Source organism: Pelophylax lessonae, assembly GCF_965119305.1.
Source record: "Pelophylax lessonae genome assembly, chromosome: 12".
Classification (NCBI taxonomy): domain Eukaryota; kingdom Metazoa; phylum Chordata; class Amphibia; order Anura; family Ranidae; genus Pelophylax; species Pelophylax lessonae.
This window is the reverse complement of record NC_138779.1, coordinates 27878075-27894477: the sequence shown is the minus strand read 5'-3', so window position 1 is coordinate 27894477 and position 16403 is coordinate 27878075. Positions and strand designations below refer to the sequence as shown.

The 16403-nt window shown below is 44.2% G+C and overlaps 1 protein-coding gene across 1 annotated transcript in view; it reads left to right on the top strand.

The window, feature by feature from the left end:
* LOC309568829 (uncharacterized protein) overlaps positions 1-16403 on the top strand; it is a gene marked incomplete at its 5' end in the record, with an annotated part of 291543 nt that overhangs the window by 269508 nt on the left and 5632 nt on the right. The window contains 3 exons of the mRNA XM_082274615.1: positions 2449-2561; positions 12395-12486; positions 15352-15469. Of these exons, the coding sequence (XP_082130741.1) occupies positions 2449-2561; positions 12395-12486; positions 15352-15469 (323 nt within the window). The remainder of the gene's footprint in view (positions 1-2448; positions 2562-12394; positions 12487-15351; positions 15470-16403) is intronic.

Here is a 16403-nt window from a genome sequence, read left to right as displayed (position 1 = left end):
GTGAGATCTTTCATGTGCTTTACTTTGTCAGACAGGTTCTATTTAGGTGATTTTTTTGATTCAACAGGTCTGGCTGTAATCAGGCCTGGGTTTGGCAAGTGAAATTAAACTCCGCTTTCCAAAAAATGTGGTTAATCACACTTCATTCATAATTTAGCAGGGGGAGGGGGGGGGGGGTGGAAATATTCTTTCACATAGGGCCAGGCAGGTTTGGACATTTTTTTTCCCCTTAATAAATGAAATGATCATTTAAAAACTGCATTTTGTATTTACCCGGGTTATCTTTGTGTAATATTCGATTTGTTTGATGATATGAATCATCTAATGCCCTGTACACACTATCAGATTATCTGAAGACTTTTGTCTGCAGACTTACCAAAACCATATAATATAAGGTCAAACCTAAACACTTTCAATTTGTATGCAATCCGGCAGGCCCTTGCACTACATAGAAAAGGTAAATCTGAAGACAAAAGTCTTCAGATAATCTGATAGTGTCTACAGGGCATAAGGGTGACAAATGCAAAAAATAAATAAATCAGGGGCAAATACTTTTTCACAGCTTTTTTTATTGTCTAAATACAAGAGCCATGTGTATTCTTATTTGATTCCTTTGCATATTTCTCCCAGATCTTTGCAGTAATCCAGAAACAACTCCTGCACATTCCTTCTATGCAGGAAATTCCAAAGGAAACGAGGCACATAATTAGATCACCTTGCAGTGCCCACTTTCCAAAAAGGGGTAATTTTGGGGTGCTGATGCGGTGCTGCCATTTTTATTTTACAACAGAAAGTAAGAGTTGTTTTTTTTAAATATTTGGCCTTTATTTCCTTTTATATAGTAAAAAATAATAAACCCAGTGATTATTAAATACCACCAAAGACACCTTTTCCACTTCCAACTTTGTTGTGGCAGACTTCTAATCTGCCACTGCCCCTGAAATCCTAGGCACTACTTTGTCAGTAATAGCTACGACGGGTTGTGTCACGATGCTCCCTCCCATCCCCTCACCTATGTCACCTGTTATTGGTGCTCAAGAGTTCCCTCCCAGGGAGGAGGTTTAAGGAATTAATCTCGACCAACCGGTTTAGACTCAAAGACTTCCTCCTTGAGGGTCGATAGTGCACTATTGTTTAAAATTCAAGCAATGCTGTCACCCCCCCCCCCCCCCAGACAGGTGGCAAGCAACACAGATTAGACACTTCCTCACCTCCTTGCAATATGTGTCATTCCTGGTCTGCTTTTAAGAGGCACTGCCTAGACCCCGTGCCTCTCCGCCACCTTCTATCACTAATGTACACAATGCTGATTAAATCCCGGGAAGGCTTTATACCTCCCTATCTGCAGAATTGGAAATGCGATCTGGGTCGAGTTTTCTCAAAGGATCAAGGAGAGCGTAATTGTTATGTATTTTGCTCACCACTCTTCAATTGCGAGTAGGTTCCAGGAGGTGGGGTATAAGATCCTGGCTCGATGTTATAGAGTTGCCACACTCTTACATAAGATTTACTCTTCGGTCTCCCTCACTTGTTGGCGAGGCGTTGTCAACAGTCAGAGGGTTTACTATTGCACTTATTTTGGACATGCCCCCTTACCCCCCCCCCCTTCTGGGATTCTATCTGGAAATAGTTTTTTAGAGAGACATTTTACTAGCAGACAATCCGACGCAGTGCTTGCTTCACCTCACTCCGATTTCGAGGCGCAGATATAAGAAGTCACTCTTCCTCCATCTTCTTAATACCGCTAAAATATGTATACTGCAAAAATGGAAATGCTCTAAACCCCCATCAGTTGGTCAGTGGATAGCTGTGGTGAATGAAATGACCCTGATGGAACAATTAACGGCTGTGCTAAAAGGAAAAAAGGAACAATTCAATAAAACCTGGTTTTACTGGCATGATTTCCAGTAGTCACAAGACTACAACTCCTTTGTGGCCTCCTCGGATGAGCAGCGGTGACTGTGCATGCGTTCCCAACCATTTTCTTCCCCAACCCCCCCCCTCCCATTTTTTTTTTTCTTTTCTCCCCTTCCTCCTAAGTTTTCCTGTTGACGCTTATTTTCCTTCTTGCTCCTGCCTTCTTGATTTCTAATTTCTGTGACGTAGTGACTTTTTCTCTATTGGAAAACTTGTTCGTGTACACAAGCCTCTGGATGGTTTTAGTGTCTTGCACTGTTGCATTTTATGTCAGAACAATGTACATTTTGTTGCCCTGTTTGCCATCACCCTATATGCTTTGTGCCTAGCATATGGTTTTACTTTATTATTGGTTTGTGTAGCAGTTTATGATTATTGTACCCTACATCAGTGCTGGTTTTGTATTGTCATCGCTGGTGCACACAATAAAACTTAAAATTATTTTAAAAAATACCACTAAAGTCCTGTATAACACATGTATGTGGAATCTGTATGCACAGTGAATGATACAAGTCTACCTTGTCCTCCTAGGCCAGCAGCAAATGCCAGTTAATTGTGACTATCTGCATTGTATGAACAGAGCTGTTATGGAGATATGCCAAACATTCTTCTGCTGTTGGGGTACTCAAAGCACAACATTGATGGTGAGTGTCCTAAGTGTAAGCCAGGCTACACCACACATCTCTAAACTGGCGGCCCTCCAGCTGTTGCGGAACTGCAAGTCCCATCATGCCTCTGCCTGTTGGAGTCATGCTTGTAACTGTCAGCCTTGCAATGCCTCATGGGACTTGTAGTTCTGCAACAGCTGGAGGGCCGCCAGCTTGACACCTGTGCTCTAGAGCAGCCTTTTTCAACCAGGGTGCCCAGGCACCCTGGCGTGCCTTGAGGATTCTTCAGGGGTACCTTGGCAAAATGCTTAAAAATTGCCAAAAAATTGTATACAAGCTGGTTTGTGGATGAAGGCTGTCTTTTTAGTTACACTAAGTTACAGGTGTTCATTGTGCACCATTACAACCTTCTAGCTGCGGTCGTCCTAACAATCAATGACATAAAAAGGATGTCAGTCACCTGCATAGCATCCTTGTTTGACCCTCCCCTGCCCCTCTCCATCAGTGTTGGAATCACATTAGCTGAGCGATGGAGAAAAACTGAGGGAGAAGAGAAACATTGGAATACTAGTCAGAACCAGTTTGCTAAAGTGTATTTGCTTTGTAAGAATAAATCACCAGCTTTTACATTTTTGAATTGGGTGCCTCAAGACTGTCCATAATTTCTAAAGGGTGCCTTGACTGAAAAAAGTTTGAGAAACACTGCTCTAGAGAATGGGAAATCTTTGTATGTGAATGTTTGTTTAATGATCACTATGTGTAGTTTTAGGCATGGGCACACCTGATAATGTCAACAAATGAGACGAAAGAGGAGGGGACCTTTATTTCCTGTCCCATAGGTACAATAGGAAGTGAGAGGAAATCCCTCCAAATTGAGAGAATACCTGGTTGTTACCAGAGGTACCAGACCTAGTGTTCCCTTTGGAAGATTTCCCCTCAATTACTTGTTCTGGGGACAACCCAAAATTCCGCATTTTCCTTTCACTTTCAGTTACGGTGATAACAGTAAACACGAAAAACAGAGAGGGTAAATCACCCTAATAGGTACACAGACAGCAACATAAATCACTCCCCCACTCTATCCAAAATTTAAATATAAATTTTGCCTTTAGTTACACCTTATCTACTTGCCACCTGCCCACAGTAGCCTTACTGTGGGATTGCTCAGGTGGGTTGTAACTATGATCCGAACACGTCTAAGCCCATCTCTAGTTATAAGATACAAGTGGAGAGAAGAATTGAAATGCAGTACTTCTTTTCTTTTCTCTGGTGTACTTTGCATTTCCATAAACTGGATTTAAACATGCTTTCAATTTACTGTGGATAAAAATCCATAGCTGTAAATATAAAAATATACTTTTCTCTATCGTTCATCGACAGACGCAGTTCCATCTCTTCAGAGACCATTGGGTTATGCTCCTCCATTCATGAATAGGCACTAGGCAAGAAAAAGGTTTAACCACGCCTATGGGGCAGTCTCCGCAGGCATAACCCCACAAACTCTGCTATCAGTAATCAGTTTGTTTCTGCCTAGTTTTAGGAATAGGACCTAGCTCTCTGCTGGGACTTCGGTCTTAGCTTTCAATAGGGAAATTTGCCCCTATCACTTCTGCTCGCAGAGTTTTTGAATTGGGGGCGTTGTCATGCCGCTCACCATATCTGGTGGTACACAGAGATAAGGGGGTACTTCGACCTAATCAGTTGTTTCTTCCTAAGGTGGTTTCTGATTTTCATCTGCCTAGTTTTAGGAATAGGACCTAGCTCTCTGCTGGGACTTCGGTCTTAGCTTTCAATAGGGAAATTTGCCCCTATCACTTCTGCTCGCAGAGTTTTTGAATTGGGGGCGTTGTCATGCCGCTCACCATATCTGGTGGTACACAGAGATAAGGGGGTACTTCGACCTAATCAGTTGTTTCTTCCTAAGGTGGTTTCCGATTTTCATCTGAATGAAGACATTGTGCTGCCTTCACTCTGTCCTAAGCCCAAACATTCAAAGGAATTTGCCTTGCATTCTTTGGATGTGGTTTGGGCGATCAGGGTTTACCTGGCGGCTATTGAGTCTTTTAGAAAGTCAATTGCTCTTTTTGTCCTTAAAGAAGGACCTCATAAAGGATTGGCTGCATCTGCTGGGACCATATCCAGATGGATCAGGCAGACGGTAGTTCAGGTTTATTCATGAAGGGTCTGTGCTCCTTTCCCGGTGAAGGCGCATTCTACGAGAGCGCTGAGTGCTTGCTGGGTTTTTCAGTGCTCCAAATTTGCAAGGCTTCAACTTGGTGGTCTGTGCATACGTTCACAAAATTCTACACAGTAGATGTGTTGGCATCTTTGGATGCTTCCTTTGGCTGCAAGGTTTTGCAGGCTGCTGTTTAAAGAGAATCTTTTTTTGTTTCTCTTTGATGGTATATGTTTTTTCAAGGTGAGTTCCAGTTGTTCCTGGTTGAGCTCCATGTTACCTGGTTGGCTGCGTTTAGCCTTTGGGAAATTATTGCTTCTTTGCGCTGTCTTCCCATTGCGTTGTCTTCAGGATTCTGAGAGCTGTGCTTGGAAGGAACATTTCACAAATTAATTTTTCACGATTAAATTGTTTTAGGTTGTGCTTAGGCTTGCCACCTGTCCAGGATTCACCCAGACAGTTCGGGTTTTGAACCTTGCATCCGGGTTTCTGACCAAATGAAACCCAGGCACATTAATTAAGCCAGACTATGGCTTCCCAGCAGGGTTGCTGGCTGCAGTTTTCTTAACTGAGAGTGCGTACTTTTTCTTCAGGGAGTTAGGAGACAGCACTTGGCCCCTCCAGTGCGGTCTCCATTGCCGCCTTGGGACCTCAATTTGGTGCTCTTAGTCCTTCAGAAACCTCCTTTTGAGAAACTTCTGGAGATTCCCCTGCTTACGCTGTCCCAGAAGGTGGCCTTCTTGGTGGCTATCACTTCTGCGTGAAGGGTGTCGGAATTGGCGGCGTTATCCTGACGTTCACCTTACTTGGTGATTCACAGAGACAAGGTGGTTCTTCATCCCTGTCCGTCGTTCCTTCCAAAGGTTGTCTCTGATTTTCATTTAAATGAAGACATTGTCTTGTCTTCCCTGTGCCCCAGGCCAAAACATTCAAAGGAAATTGCTTTGGATGCCTTGGATGTGGTTTGGGCAATTAGGGTGTACCTGGCAGCTATGGAGTATTTTACGAAGTCAGACTTACTATTTGTGCTCACGGATGGGCCTCAGAAAGGGTTGTCCACTTCTTCTGCGACCAATTTCAGATGGATCAGACAGACAGTGATTCAGACCTATTCCATCAAGGGTCAGGTTGCTCCTTTCCCTGTCATGGCGCACTCTACTCGGGAGCTCAGTGCCTCCTGGGCCTTCCATCAGCAGGTTTGCAGTGCGGCCACCTGGTCATCGGTGCACACTTTCACAATGTTCTATAAAGTGGATGTGTTGGAATCTGCGGATGCTTCCTTTGTCTGCAAGGTTTTGCAGGCTGCTGTTTAGAGGTCCTGTTCCTCTTGTATTGTTTTTTAAAGTGAGCTCAAGTTGTTTTGGTTGAGCTCCTGTTTACCTGGTTGGCTATAGTTAGCCTTGGGAATTTCTTTTTTGCTGTTCCCACCCCTCATGTTTAACACTGCTTTGGGACGTCCCAATGGTTAAGAATATCAGGAGCTGTGTCTGTCAATGAATGAAAGAGAAAATGGGATTTTTGACTTGCCAAAAAATCCATCTCTCTGATGTTCATTGACGGACACAGCACCCACCCCTCTGTAGAGTTGTAATTCTTCTGACACTGCTTGTACCTATAGCAGAATGAGTGAGTATACCCCTGGGACTGCCCATAGGTGTAGCCAGACTTTTTTTCTGCCTAGTGTCCTACTCCTGTAGGGGGCAGTATAATCCAATGGTTAAGAATATCAGTAAGTCAAAAATCCCATTTTCTCTGTCGCTCATTGACAGACGCAGTCCTCTTGATTAATATCAAATTGGGTTATGCTGCCCTCTACAGGAGTAGGACTAGGCAGAAGAAAAAACGTTCTGGCCACCCCTTAGGGGCAGTCCTAGAGGGTATATCCTCTCTCTCTCTTTCTGCTACAGGATGTTAGTTTTTTTCTGTCTAGTCAGGAGTAAGAACCTGAAGATAAGACCAATACAGCCTGACGGTACGCCCCCACCCATCTCTGGGGTGGGGGGACGTCTTCACCGGTTTCCGGATCCATGGCTTTCCAGAATCCCGGACAAAGGGGTTCGCGGGGTCATACGGTCGGGATACAAGATCGAGTTTCGATCACTTCTACCGGTGCGATTTTTCCCTTCCAACATTCGACTATCCCCGGATCGCTTAAAAGCTTTGCGGGGGGCAGTAATGGACTTGATGCAACAAGGAGTGGTAGTTCCCGTTCCTTGAGCAGAACATTTTCAGGGGTTCTATTCGAACCTATTCACAATACCCAGAAAGGAGGGCAAGGTGCGTCCAATTCTGGACTTAAGAGCACTCAAGCATTTTGTCCGGGTACAAGAATTCAAGATGGAGTCCATCTGAACAGGGGTGGCCTCCCTGCATCAGGGGGATTTCCTTGCGTCCAGAGACAGCTTCACAGGACATCAGCGTTTTCTTCACTTTTCCCAAAGATCATTCCTAGTTCCCACCAGGAGATTGAACTATCTGGGCCTAACTTTGGAGACATCCTTGGCAAGGGTGTGTCTCCTTACGGAGAAGCTCCGGAAGATTCAGTGAACGATTCGGATGTTGCTGTCGGTCAACTGGCCTTCCCTTCGGACTTGCATGAGGATCCTGGGACTGATGGTAGCCTTCTTAGAGGCAGTACCGTATGCCCAGTCTCATACCCGATTTCTCCAAAAGGAGATTCTTTTCAAATGGAATCGGAATCCCGATTCTCTGAACAATCGGATCCGGTTGAGCGAGCGGACCAGGGAGTCTCTGGTCTGGTGGCTTCGGTCTCCGATGCTCAGCCAGGGGAAGTCATTTCTTCCGATTGAATCCAGGTTACCGATAAATGTATTGGAACTGAGAGCGATCAGACTTTGTCTGATTTACTGGACCGAGCAGCTCCAGGGCAGCCCGGTTCGGATCCAGCCGGACAATGCCACGGCCGTGGCTTATGTCAATCACCAAGGGTGCACCTAGAGTGTCCTGGCGGCCATTTAAGTGGCCAGCAATCTTCGTTGGGCGGAACGGTTTGTTCCGGCTCTCTCCGCGGTATTCACTCCGGGGGTGGAAAATCGGCAGGCAGATTATCTCAGCCGTCAGATTCTGGATCAAGGGGTATGGCCTCTTCATCCAGAGGTATTTCACCAGCTGTGCCTTCATTGGGGCACCCCGGAGGTGGATCTGTTGGCAGCTCGGCTCAACAGGAAGGTGCGGAGGTTTGTAGCCCGCTCCCAAGATCCTCGAGCGGACGCAGCAGACGCGCTGGTCGCCCCCCGTGGGGACAGTATCAGCTACTGTATGCCTTCCCTCTTCTCAAGTTGCTGCCGAAACTTCTTCGCAGGATAGAGGTGGAGGGAATTCCAGTTATCCTGGCAGCTCCGGACTGGCCTCGTCGGGCCTGGTACGCCGACCTGGTCAGGCTGGTCGCGGACGCTCCTTGGCGACTTCCTCTCAGGGAGGATCTGCTGGCTCAGGGACCGATCTTCCATCCTGCTTTACGATCGCTGGTTTTTAACGGCCTGGCTATTGAGACCCAGGTGCTGAAGGACAAGGGATTGTCAACTTCAGTTATTCCTACTCTAATTAAAGCAAGGAAAGCGACTTCCAGAAAAACCTATCATCGCACATGAAAGTCTTATATCGCGTGGTGTGAATCCCTTGGATTTCCTCCATGTGCCTATTCGGTGACCCGAATCTTGGCTTTTCTGCAACAGGGGGTTGAGCAGAAGCTGGCCTTGAGTACTGTCAAGGGTCAGGTTTCAGCATTAGCAATCTTCTTTCAGAAGCCTTTGGCTACTCATTCCTTGGTGCGGAATTTCATCCAGGGGATCTTAATTTGGTGTTGTCGGTTCTTCAGAAACCTCCCTTTGAAAATATTAGGGAGATTCCCTTGCTTACGTTATCCCAGAAGGTGGCCTTCTTGGTGGCCATCACTTCTGCACGCAGGGTGTCAGAACTGGCCGCATTATCTTGTCGTTCCCTATATCTGGTGGTTCATAGGGATAAGGTGGTTCTTCATCTGAATCCATCCTTCCTTCCTAAAGTGGTTTCAGAGTTTCATCTGAATGAAGATATTGTGTTACCTTCCCTGTGTCCTAAGCCCAGTCATCCTCGGGAGTTTGCGTTACATTCCTTGGATGTGGTTTGGGCAATCAGGGTATACTTGAAAACTACGGACTCGTTTCGTAAGACGGATTCACTTTTTGTGATCACGGATGGCCCCAAAAAGGGGTTGCCTGCATCTGTCGCGACTATCTCCAAATGGATCAGACAGACGGTGGTACAGGCTTATTCTATTAAGGGTCGGAATCCTCCGTTCCCTGTTAAGGCGCACTCCACTCGGGCGCTTAGTGCTTCCTGGGCCTTCCGCCATCAGGCGTCAGTGGTCCAGGTTTGCAAGGCGGCTACCTGGTCATCGGTTCATACCTTTACAAAGTTTTATAAAGTTGATGTGTTGGCATCGGCGGATGCCTCTTTTGGCCGCAAGGTTTTGCAGGCCGCAATTTGAGGAGACCGTTGGTCTACCTCAAGGGTTTTTTTCTGTTGGGTTTTCAGTTGAGTCTCATCCTTTGGTTTGATGAGCCTTTAAGACTTCTAGTCGGCACCGGTTGGGCCTTCTGGATTTACATTTTGATTTCTGTTATCCCACCCCTCATTTGTGGCACTGCTTTGGGACGTCCCAATTTGATATTAATCAAGAGGACTGCGTCTGTCAATGAGCAACAGAGAAAAATTGATTTTTGTAAATTCTTACCGTAAAATCCTTTTCTCTTAAGCTCATTGACAGACGCAGTACCCGCCCCTCTATTTTTGAGTTGGGTTGGGTTAAATTCTCTGACACTGCTTTGTGACATAACTAACATCCTGTAGCAGAGAGAGAGAGGATATACCCTCTGGGACTGCCCCTAAGGTGTGGCCAGAACATTTTTTCTTCTGCCTAGTCCTACTCCTGTAGAGGGCAGCATAACCCAATTTGATATTAATCAAGAGGACTGCGTCTGTCAATGAGCTTAAGAGAAAAGGATTTTACGGTAAGATTTTACAAAAATCCATTTTTTTCCAACAGACTTATTTGACTCCTATTTGTTTTTATTATTATTATACAGGATTTATATAGCACCAGCAGTATGCACAGCACTTTACAAAAAGAAGGCAGACATTACAATTACAATACAATTTGGTACAAGAGGAATCAGAGGGCCCTGCTCGTTAGAGCTTACAATCTAGGAGGGAGGGTCAAGTGATACAAAAGGTAAAATCTGTGGGAGATGAGCTGATGGATAAGAATAAGAAGTAAAAACCCAGTGTATTAGTATGAAGCAGGATAGGCTTCATCAAAGAGAAGGGTTTTCAGGGATCGTCTAAAGATGGATAAATTAGGAGATAGTTGGACAGGTTGGGTAGGGAGTTCCAAAAAAGGGAGAAGCTCGGGACAAGTCCTGGAGGCAAACATGGGAGGAGGTGACAAGGGAGCTAGACAGCAGGAGATCTTGGGAGGACAGAAGAGAGCAGTTTGGTTGATGTTTTGAGACCAACTATTGTTTACACATAATGGCATGAATGCTCACCTTTGATGTTTGATATGATGATATGATATTGATGTTCAAAAGCAGACTTTAGCATTAAAAGTAGAACTATAGGCAAAACTTTTTTTTTTTCATTTTGAATAGAGCAAGGGAGGGTTATAATATAACCCCTGTCAGATTTATTTTCGCCATCTGTTTCCCCTTGCGGAGATGTCCCCTTACTTCCTCTCCCATAGCCAAACAGGAAGTGAGAAATCCCTCCAAATGATGGGAATTTCTTGGGGACCCCCAGGTCACCAGAACTACTGTCCCCATTGGAAGATTACCCCTTTATTACTTTTCTGGGGACAACCCAAAATGTTGGATTTTCTTTTACTTTCACTTTCAATAATAATGGTAAACAGGACAAGTAAAGAGGGTGAATCTCCCTAACAGGGGCACGGACAGCTCAGCCATTATCACAAGGAGCGGGAGGGGACGCCCCCCTCCCGCCGTCTTCTGCCACTCCACCTGGGTCTACCTTCCACCGGGAGACCCGAGTGACTAGCCGGCATGTCCCCTGGCTGGCCTGAGTCTGAACTAAGCCAGATTCGTCTTTGATCGGGTCTCCGATGTAGTAACCCGGAAGCGATGTCACAACGTCACTTCCAGTTCCAATGGCGCCAATTTAAAAAAAACGCCAGTATTCAAAAATGCAGATTTCGGCGTTTTGAATACTTTTAAGTGCAAAGGAGGGATTTCGGATCCTTTAGATCCCAGATCCCTCCATAAAGAGTACTTGTCACTGCCTATTACAGTTACAAGGGATACTTACATTCCTTGTGATTTTTAAAGAGACAGTGAAAAAAAATAAATTAAATAGGGAAAAAAGATTTTTTTAAAGCACCCCCGTCCCGGCGTGCTCGCACTCCAAAGAAAACGCATATGTAAGTCGCGCCCACAAATGTAAACAATGTTCAAATCACACATGTGAGGTATCACATGAGCAATAATGGTAGAAAAAGACCTCCTCTCTAACTCTAAACTGGTAACCATTAAAATTTTTAAAGCATCGCCTATGGAGATTTTTAAGTACCATAGTTTGTCCCCATTTCACAAGTGTGCACAATTTTAACTTGTAACATGTTTGTTAGGTATCTATATACTTGGCATGACCTAATCTTTCACAATATACAAATAAATTGGGCTAACTTTACTGTTTATTTTTTTTTAATTCAGTGAAGTGTATTTTTTCCCAAAAAATTGCGTTTGAAAGACAGCTGCGCAAATACAGTGTGACATAAAATATTGCAACAACCGCCATTTTATTCTGCAGAGTCTTTGCTAAAGAAAAATATGTATATGCAATGTTTGGGGGTTCTAAGTAATTTTCTAGCGAAAAATACTGATTTTTCTTGTAAGCAACAGGTGTCAGAAATATGCCTGGTCCTTAAGTGGCTAATCTAGAGCTGCTAAGTTATCTTGAATTTCTGGAGACAAGGGGTTGAGTGTGTTCACTAGGGTATTAAAACAATCTCTCGCTTGTACAGTTGAAATTTGCCTCTGGTTTTCTAAGTAAAAAATATATGCCCCCAACATACTCGATTTTCCCTTAGGGAAGCATTGTGCATTGCATGGAAGGCCATTGATATAAGATAGGTGAATTCCTCTCCTCCTTGCATATCACAATGGAAATTTCTGATTTATGAGATCATACCATATGTTCAGGGTAAACCTCATGGAAGAATTGTATTTTACAATCTTTAGACTCGATTCGCACCAGCGCGACTTGTCAGGCGACTTGTCAGCCTGACAAGTCGCGGTCCCTCGCGGTCCATTGACTGCTACAGGACCCATTCTAATAGGAGCGACACAAGTCACTCCGACTTAGAAAAAGGGTCCTGTACTACTTCGGGGCGACCTGGAGCGACTTGCATAGACTTTCATTATATGAAGTCCGTGCAAATCGCGCCGAAGTCACGGTGCACTGGACTTCACAACTCGCCCCCGAAGTAGTACAGAGTCGTGTTGACATAGTGTGAACCGACTCTTATACAATTGTTTGAGATTGATAAAAAAAATACATATTAGAGATACATAATAAAAGAGACGTGAAAGAGGCCCAAACTCATGAGAACGTCTTTGTAATGAAGTGCCTTCACTTTACTGTTCCTTCATTAAAGAATAGTTCACCTTTTATTTTACAGGATAAACATGAAAGGGACCCTGAAGTGAGATCGCTGGTCCAAGACCTCCTGTTCATACACAAACCACCAGACCATTTTCATCTGCCGAAAAGGTACCGGAGCACTCCTCCTCCTATCAGTGCAGAGCATACTCATACATAGAGACACGGAAACAAGCATTGGTTATATTTTCTACAGGGAACTAAATATCTGCGTGTCTTTGTCACTCTTTAGAATTCTAATTGAATTCTGCCGTTCCTCCTGTCGACATTTGCTGTGCAGAGGCCATTCAGGCTGGGTTCTCACTGGTGCAAACACGGACATCGCATGTGATTCGCATGGCATTGCTGTGCAGATAACATACTATGTCTGTGCGATGCAAATCCAGCCATACAGTTTGTATCACTGAATTTGCATCGCATTTGGACCAAAATGGTAAAGGACCCTTTTTTTGGTCCGCACTGGAATCGGATCGCATGGGTGTTCACACCCATGCAATTCAATTCCTGTACCATTTCACAGTTCGCACTGCGATCTGCGAGCCGATCTGGGGGTGTCATTAAGTTTCTATTGACAGCCGCAGTGGTTTGCAGAGTGTAGTGTGAACTGCTTGCAAGTTAGATGCTATGTGGGAACCCGCATAGGAATCGAGCTGGTTCCAGCATCGCATATGTGTGTACCCAGCCTTACAGTGCAACTGAGCTCACTCTCTGCTGCTGCAACTATCACACAGACAGCGCAGCACCTAAGGAGGCTTTTTGGCTGGGTGGGCGGAGCCCGGCGGGGATTCAGAGACCCTAGTCACCCATTAGGCCACTCCCCTTGTGATAAACAGCAGGCAGTTGGCAGATCCATAGCTAATAGACAGCCTACTGTTGGCTATAGAATCTGACCATTGACAAATTAATTTACTTATACAAACTGGTCTATTGAATAACATAAGTTGAACAATTGGTGATCTTCTTGCCTGAGGTTCAGCTTTAAATTTTATTACACAGCCTTCTTAGGGTGCAGAGACATTTTTGTACTTTCTATATATAATATATACATCACTGCTTTTCTATAAGGACTCTTCATTAAGCAAGGTTATTGTTCAGCTTAGTAAATATGGTGAAGCTGTGTTCATACACACTATATTACTAAAAGTATCGGGACGCCTGCCTTTACAAGCACATAAACATTAATGGCATCCCAGTCTTAGTCCGTAGGGTTCAATATTGAGTTGTTCCATCCTGTGCAGCTATAACAGCTTCATCTCTTCTGGGAAGGCTGTCCACAAGGTTTAGGAGTGTGTCTATGGGCATGTTTGACCATTCTTCCACAAGCATATTTGTGAGGTCAGGCACTGATGTGAATGAGAAGGCCTGGCTCTCAGTATCCGCTCAAGATCATCCCATCAGGTTGAGGTCAGGACTCTGTGCAAGCCATTCAACTTCCTCCACCCCAAATTTGCTCATTCATTTCTTTATGGACCTTGCTTTGTTTACTGGTGCGCAGTGATGTTGGAACAGGAAGAGGCCATCCCCAAACTGTTCCCACAAAGTTGTAAGCAGAAATTGTACAAAATATCTTGGTATGCTGATGCCTTAGGAGTTCCCTTCACTGGAACTAAGGGGCCAAGCCCAACCCCTGAAAAACAACCCCACCCCATAATAACAACCCCTCTACCAAATGATTTGGATCAGTGCACAAAGCAAGGTCCATAAAGACATGGATGAGCGAGTTTGGGGTGAAGGAACTTGACTGGCCTGCACAGAGTCCTGACCTCAACCCGAAAGAACACCTTTGGGATGAATTAAAATGGAGATTTTGAGCCAGGCCTTCTCATCCACATCAGTAAATAAACAAATAGTGTTGCGCTAAAAAGTGAATAGTATATAAATATAGGTGACATCAATATCATCTAATTGAAATCAATAGTGAGAAGGGATATTTAATCCCAACCTGTCAAGTGAAAAATAAATAGTATATAACAATGTATGAAACCTTTAATATCTTAACATAAAAGTCTTTGGGTGAGAAAAAGAAAGAGAAAGTGATGAATTCCAGATGAGAGGAACCACAAGTCCCAGCAGTGATGGTAAATCTTATAGTGTTTCCGCTGAATGGCACCCGTGACCAAGGGAGATGAAATATAGGCTGCTTACCAGATTTTTATGGTCATCTACTCTTATAGATAGACCACATAGGCATTAATCTGAGGGGATCAATCCCAATAATCTCGCAGGGCACGCCTTTAGTATCAGATCCAAAGGGGCTTGAGCAGATAGAGATGCCAATTCTCACACGTAGAGGGTAGAACCCATGGGAAATAATCCAATAAGAAGAGAGGTGCACATAGCGTGATACCGTAATATAAAATCAATTTATTTAAAAAGATTGCACTTACTAAAATCAATGAACAAGCAGGCAGGGAACAGATTTCAAGTACACTTGTATTCAAATAGCGGCGTCCCGCATGTAACAATAAAGAACCTCAGGCCAGCGTTGGGGGCGTGGCTACGATGTATCCGGAACCGCCCGACTAGTTTCGTCATACAATGACGTCTTCTGGGGCGTGCCTGACCTTACAAATGTGCTTCTGCAAGAATGGTCAAACATTCCCATAGACACACTCCTAAACCTTGTGGACAGCCTTCCAAGAAGAGTTGAAGCTGTTATAGCTGCCAAGGGTGGGCCAACTCAATATTGCACCCTACGGACTAAGACTGGGATGCCATTAAAGTTCATGTGCGTGTAAAGGCAGGCGTCCCAATACTTTTGGTAATATAGTGTACCTAGTCATGCGGAAAAAAAAATGAAAATGGGATTTTGGCTTGCATTTAATTACAGGTTTATGACTGAAGTGAACATACTGTAGCTTCATTGTATTTACTAGGCTAAGTGAACAGGATCTATTTATTTAGTAAATCAACCCCAAAATGTTACATATTGAGATGTACAGTATGTGTGGTAATCTGCTGTTCCCATTTCCACAGACATGGTCTGCATAACAGAATCAAACTGTGGAAAGAATTTGGGAGCACGTTTAGCAAGAACACAGACCGTGAGAAGGAGAAGCATAGAGAAGATGACTCGGACAGAACTAGTATTCAGGTGGGTTCTCTGCAGTCCTCCCAACACACAGCAACCAGGCCCAACATTCCAGCAGATGTGCATTGGGTAAAATGTTATTGTAAGCTATGGAGGCCACTCATTGACAGCCCAGGCTATATACAATACGGAGAGGTACAGCAGCTGACATCCATGTCCATAACCAACATATGCTAGGGTGCGAAGTGGGATACAACAATCCACAATGGGAACTCAAATGTCAATGTAGAGGGTTAATATGTTTTGCTAGAAATGTATCTGACTCCAAGGCTGCATACTAGCTTGGTGCAATGAGGGGATAATTCTGTTTGTCTGTCTGGTACCCAGTGTAAGGTCCAGGGTTCAGAAGATGGTTGCTTCCAAAAAAGAATATTAACCTCTCTTCATCCATATAAGGGGACGTTCTCCTCAATTGCATCAGTGTGCCTAAGACCTTTTTTCCCACAGGCTTCAGCTTGTATAAGAGCACTGTGAACAGCGAGCTTTTCTGAAACTTTCAGCAAGCTTTTGCAAACTTTTCGGGAAGCCCTGAGCAGTTTTCTCTAAGCTTTTAAAGCACCATTCAGTTCCTGTTTAGAAATGTTATACGCAGATAATAAAGTGATACTAAACACACACTGTTTCATTTACATTATCCCTTCTGATTCTGTATGTGGGTGATGGCACTGTAATTATTTTAACAAAAAAAATTTACCTTAAGGGTCCTTTCACACAGGCGTTCCGTATGTCCGCAAATCATCCTATTTTTTTGCGGCTGATTTACGGACATAATGAATGTCTATGGGATTGTGGATGTCAGTGGATGACCATCCGCTGACATCCGATTTTCTTCCTTTCAGTTCTGTTCTGTTTTTTGGAACGGAACAGAAGTATTTTTCCTCCGTTCAAAAAACGGAGAGGAAGAAAAATCGGATGTCAGCGGTGTCATCCGCTGACA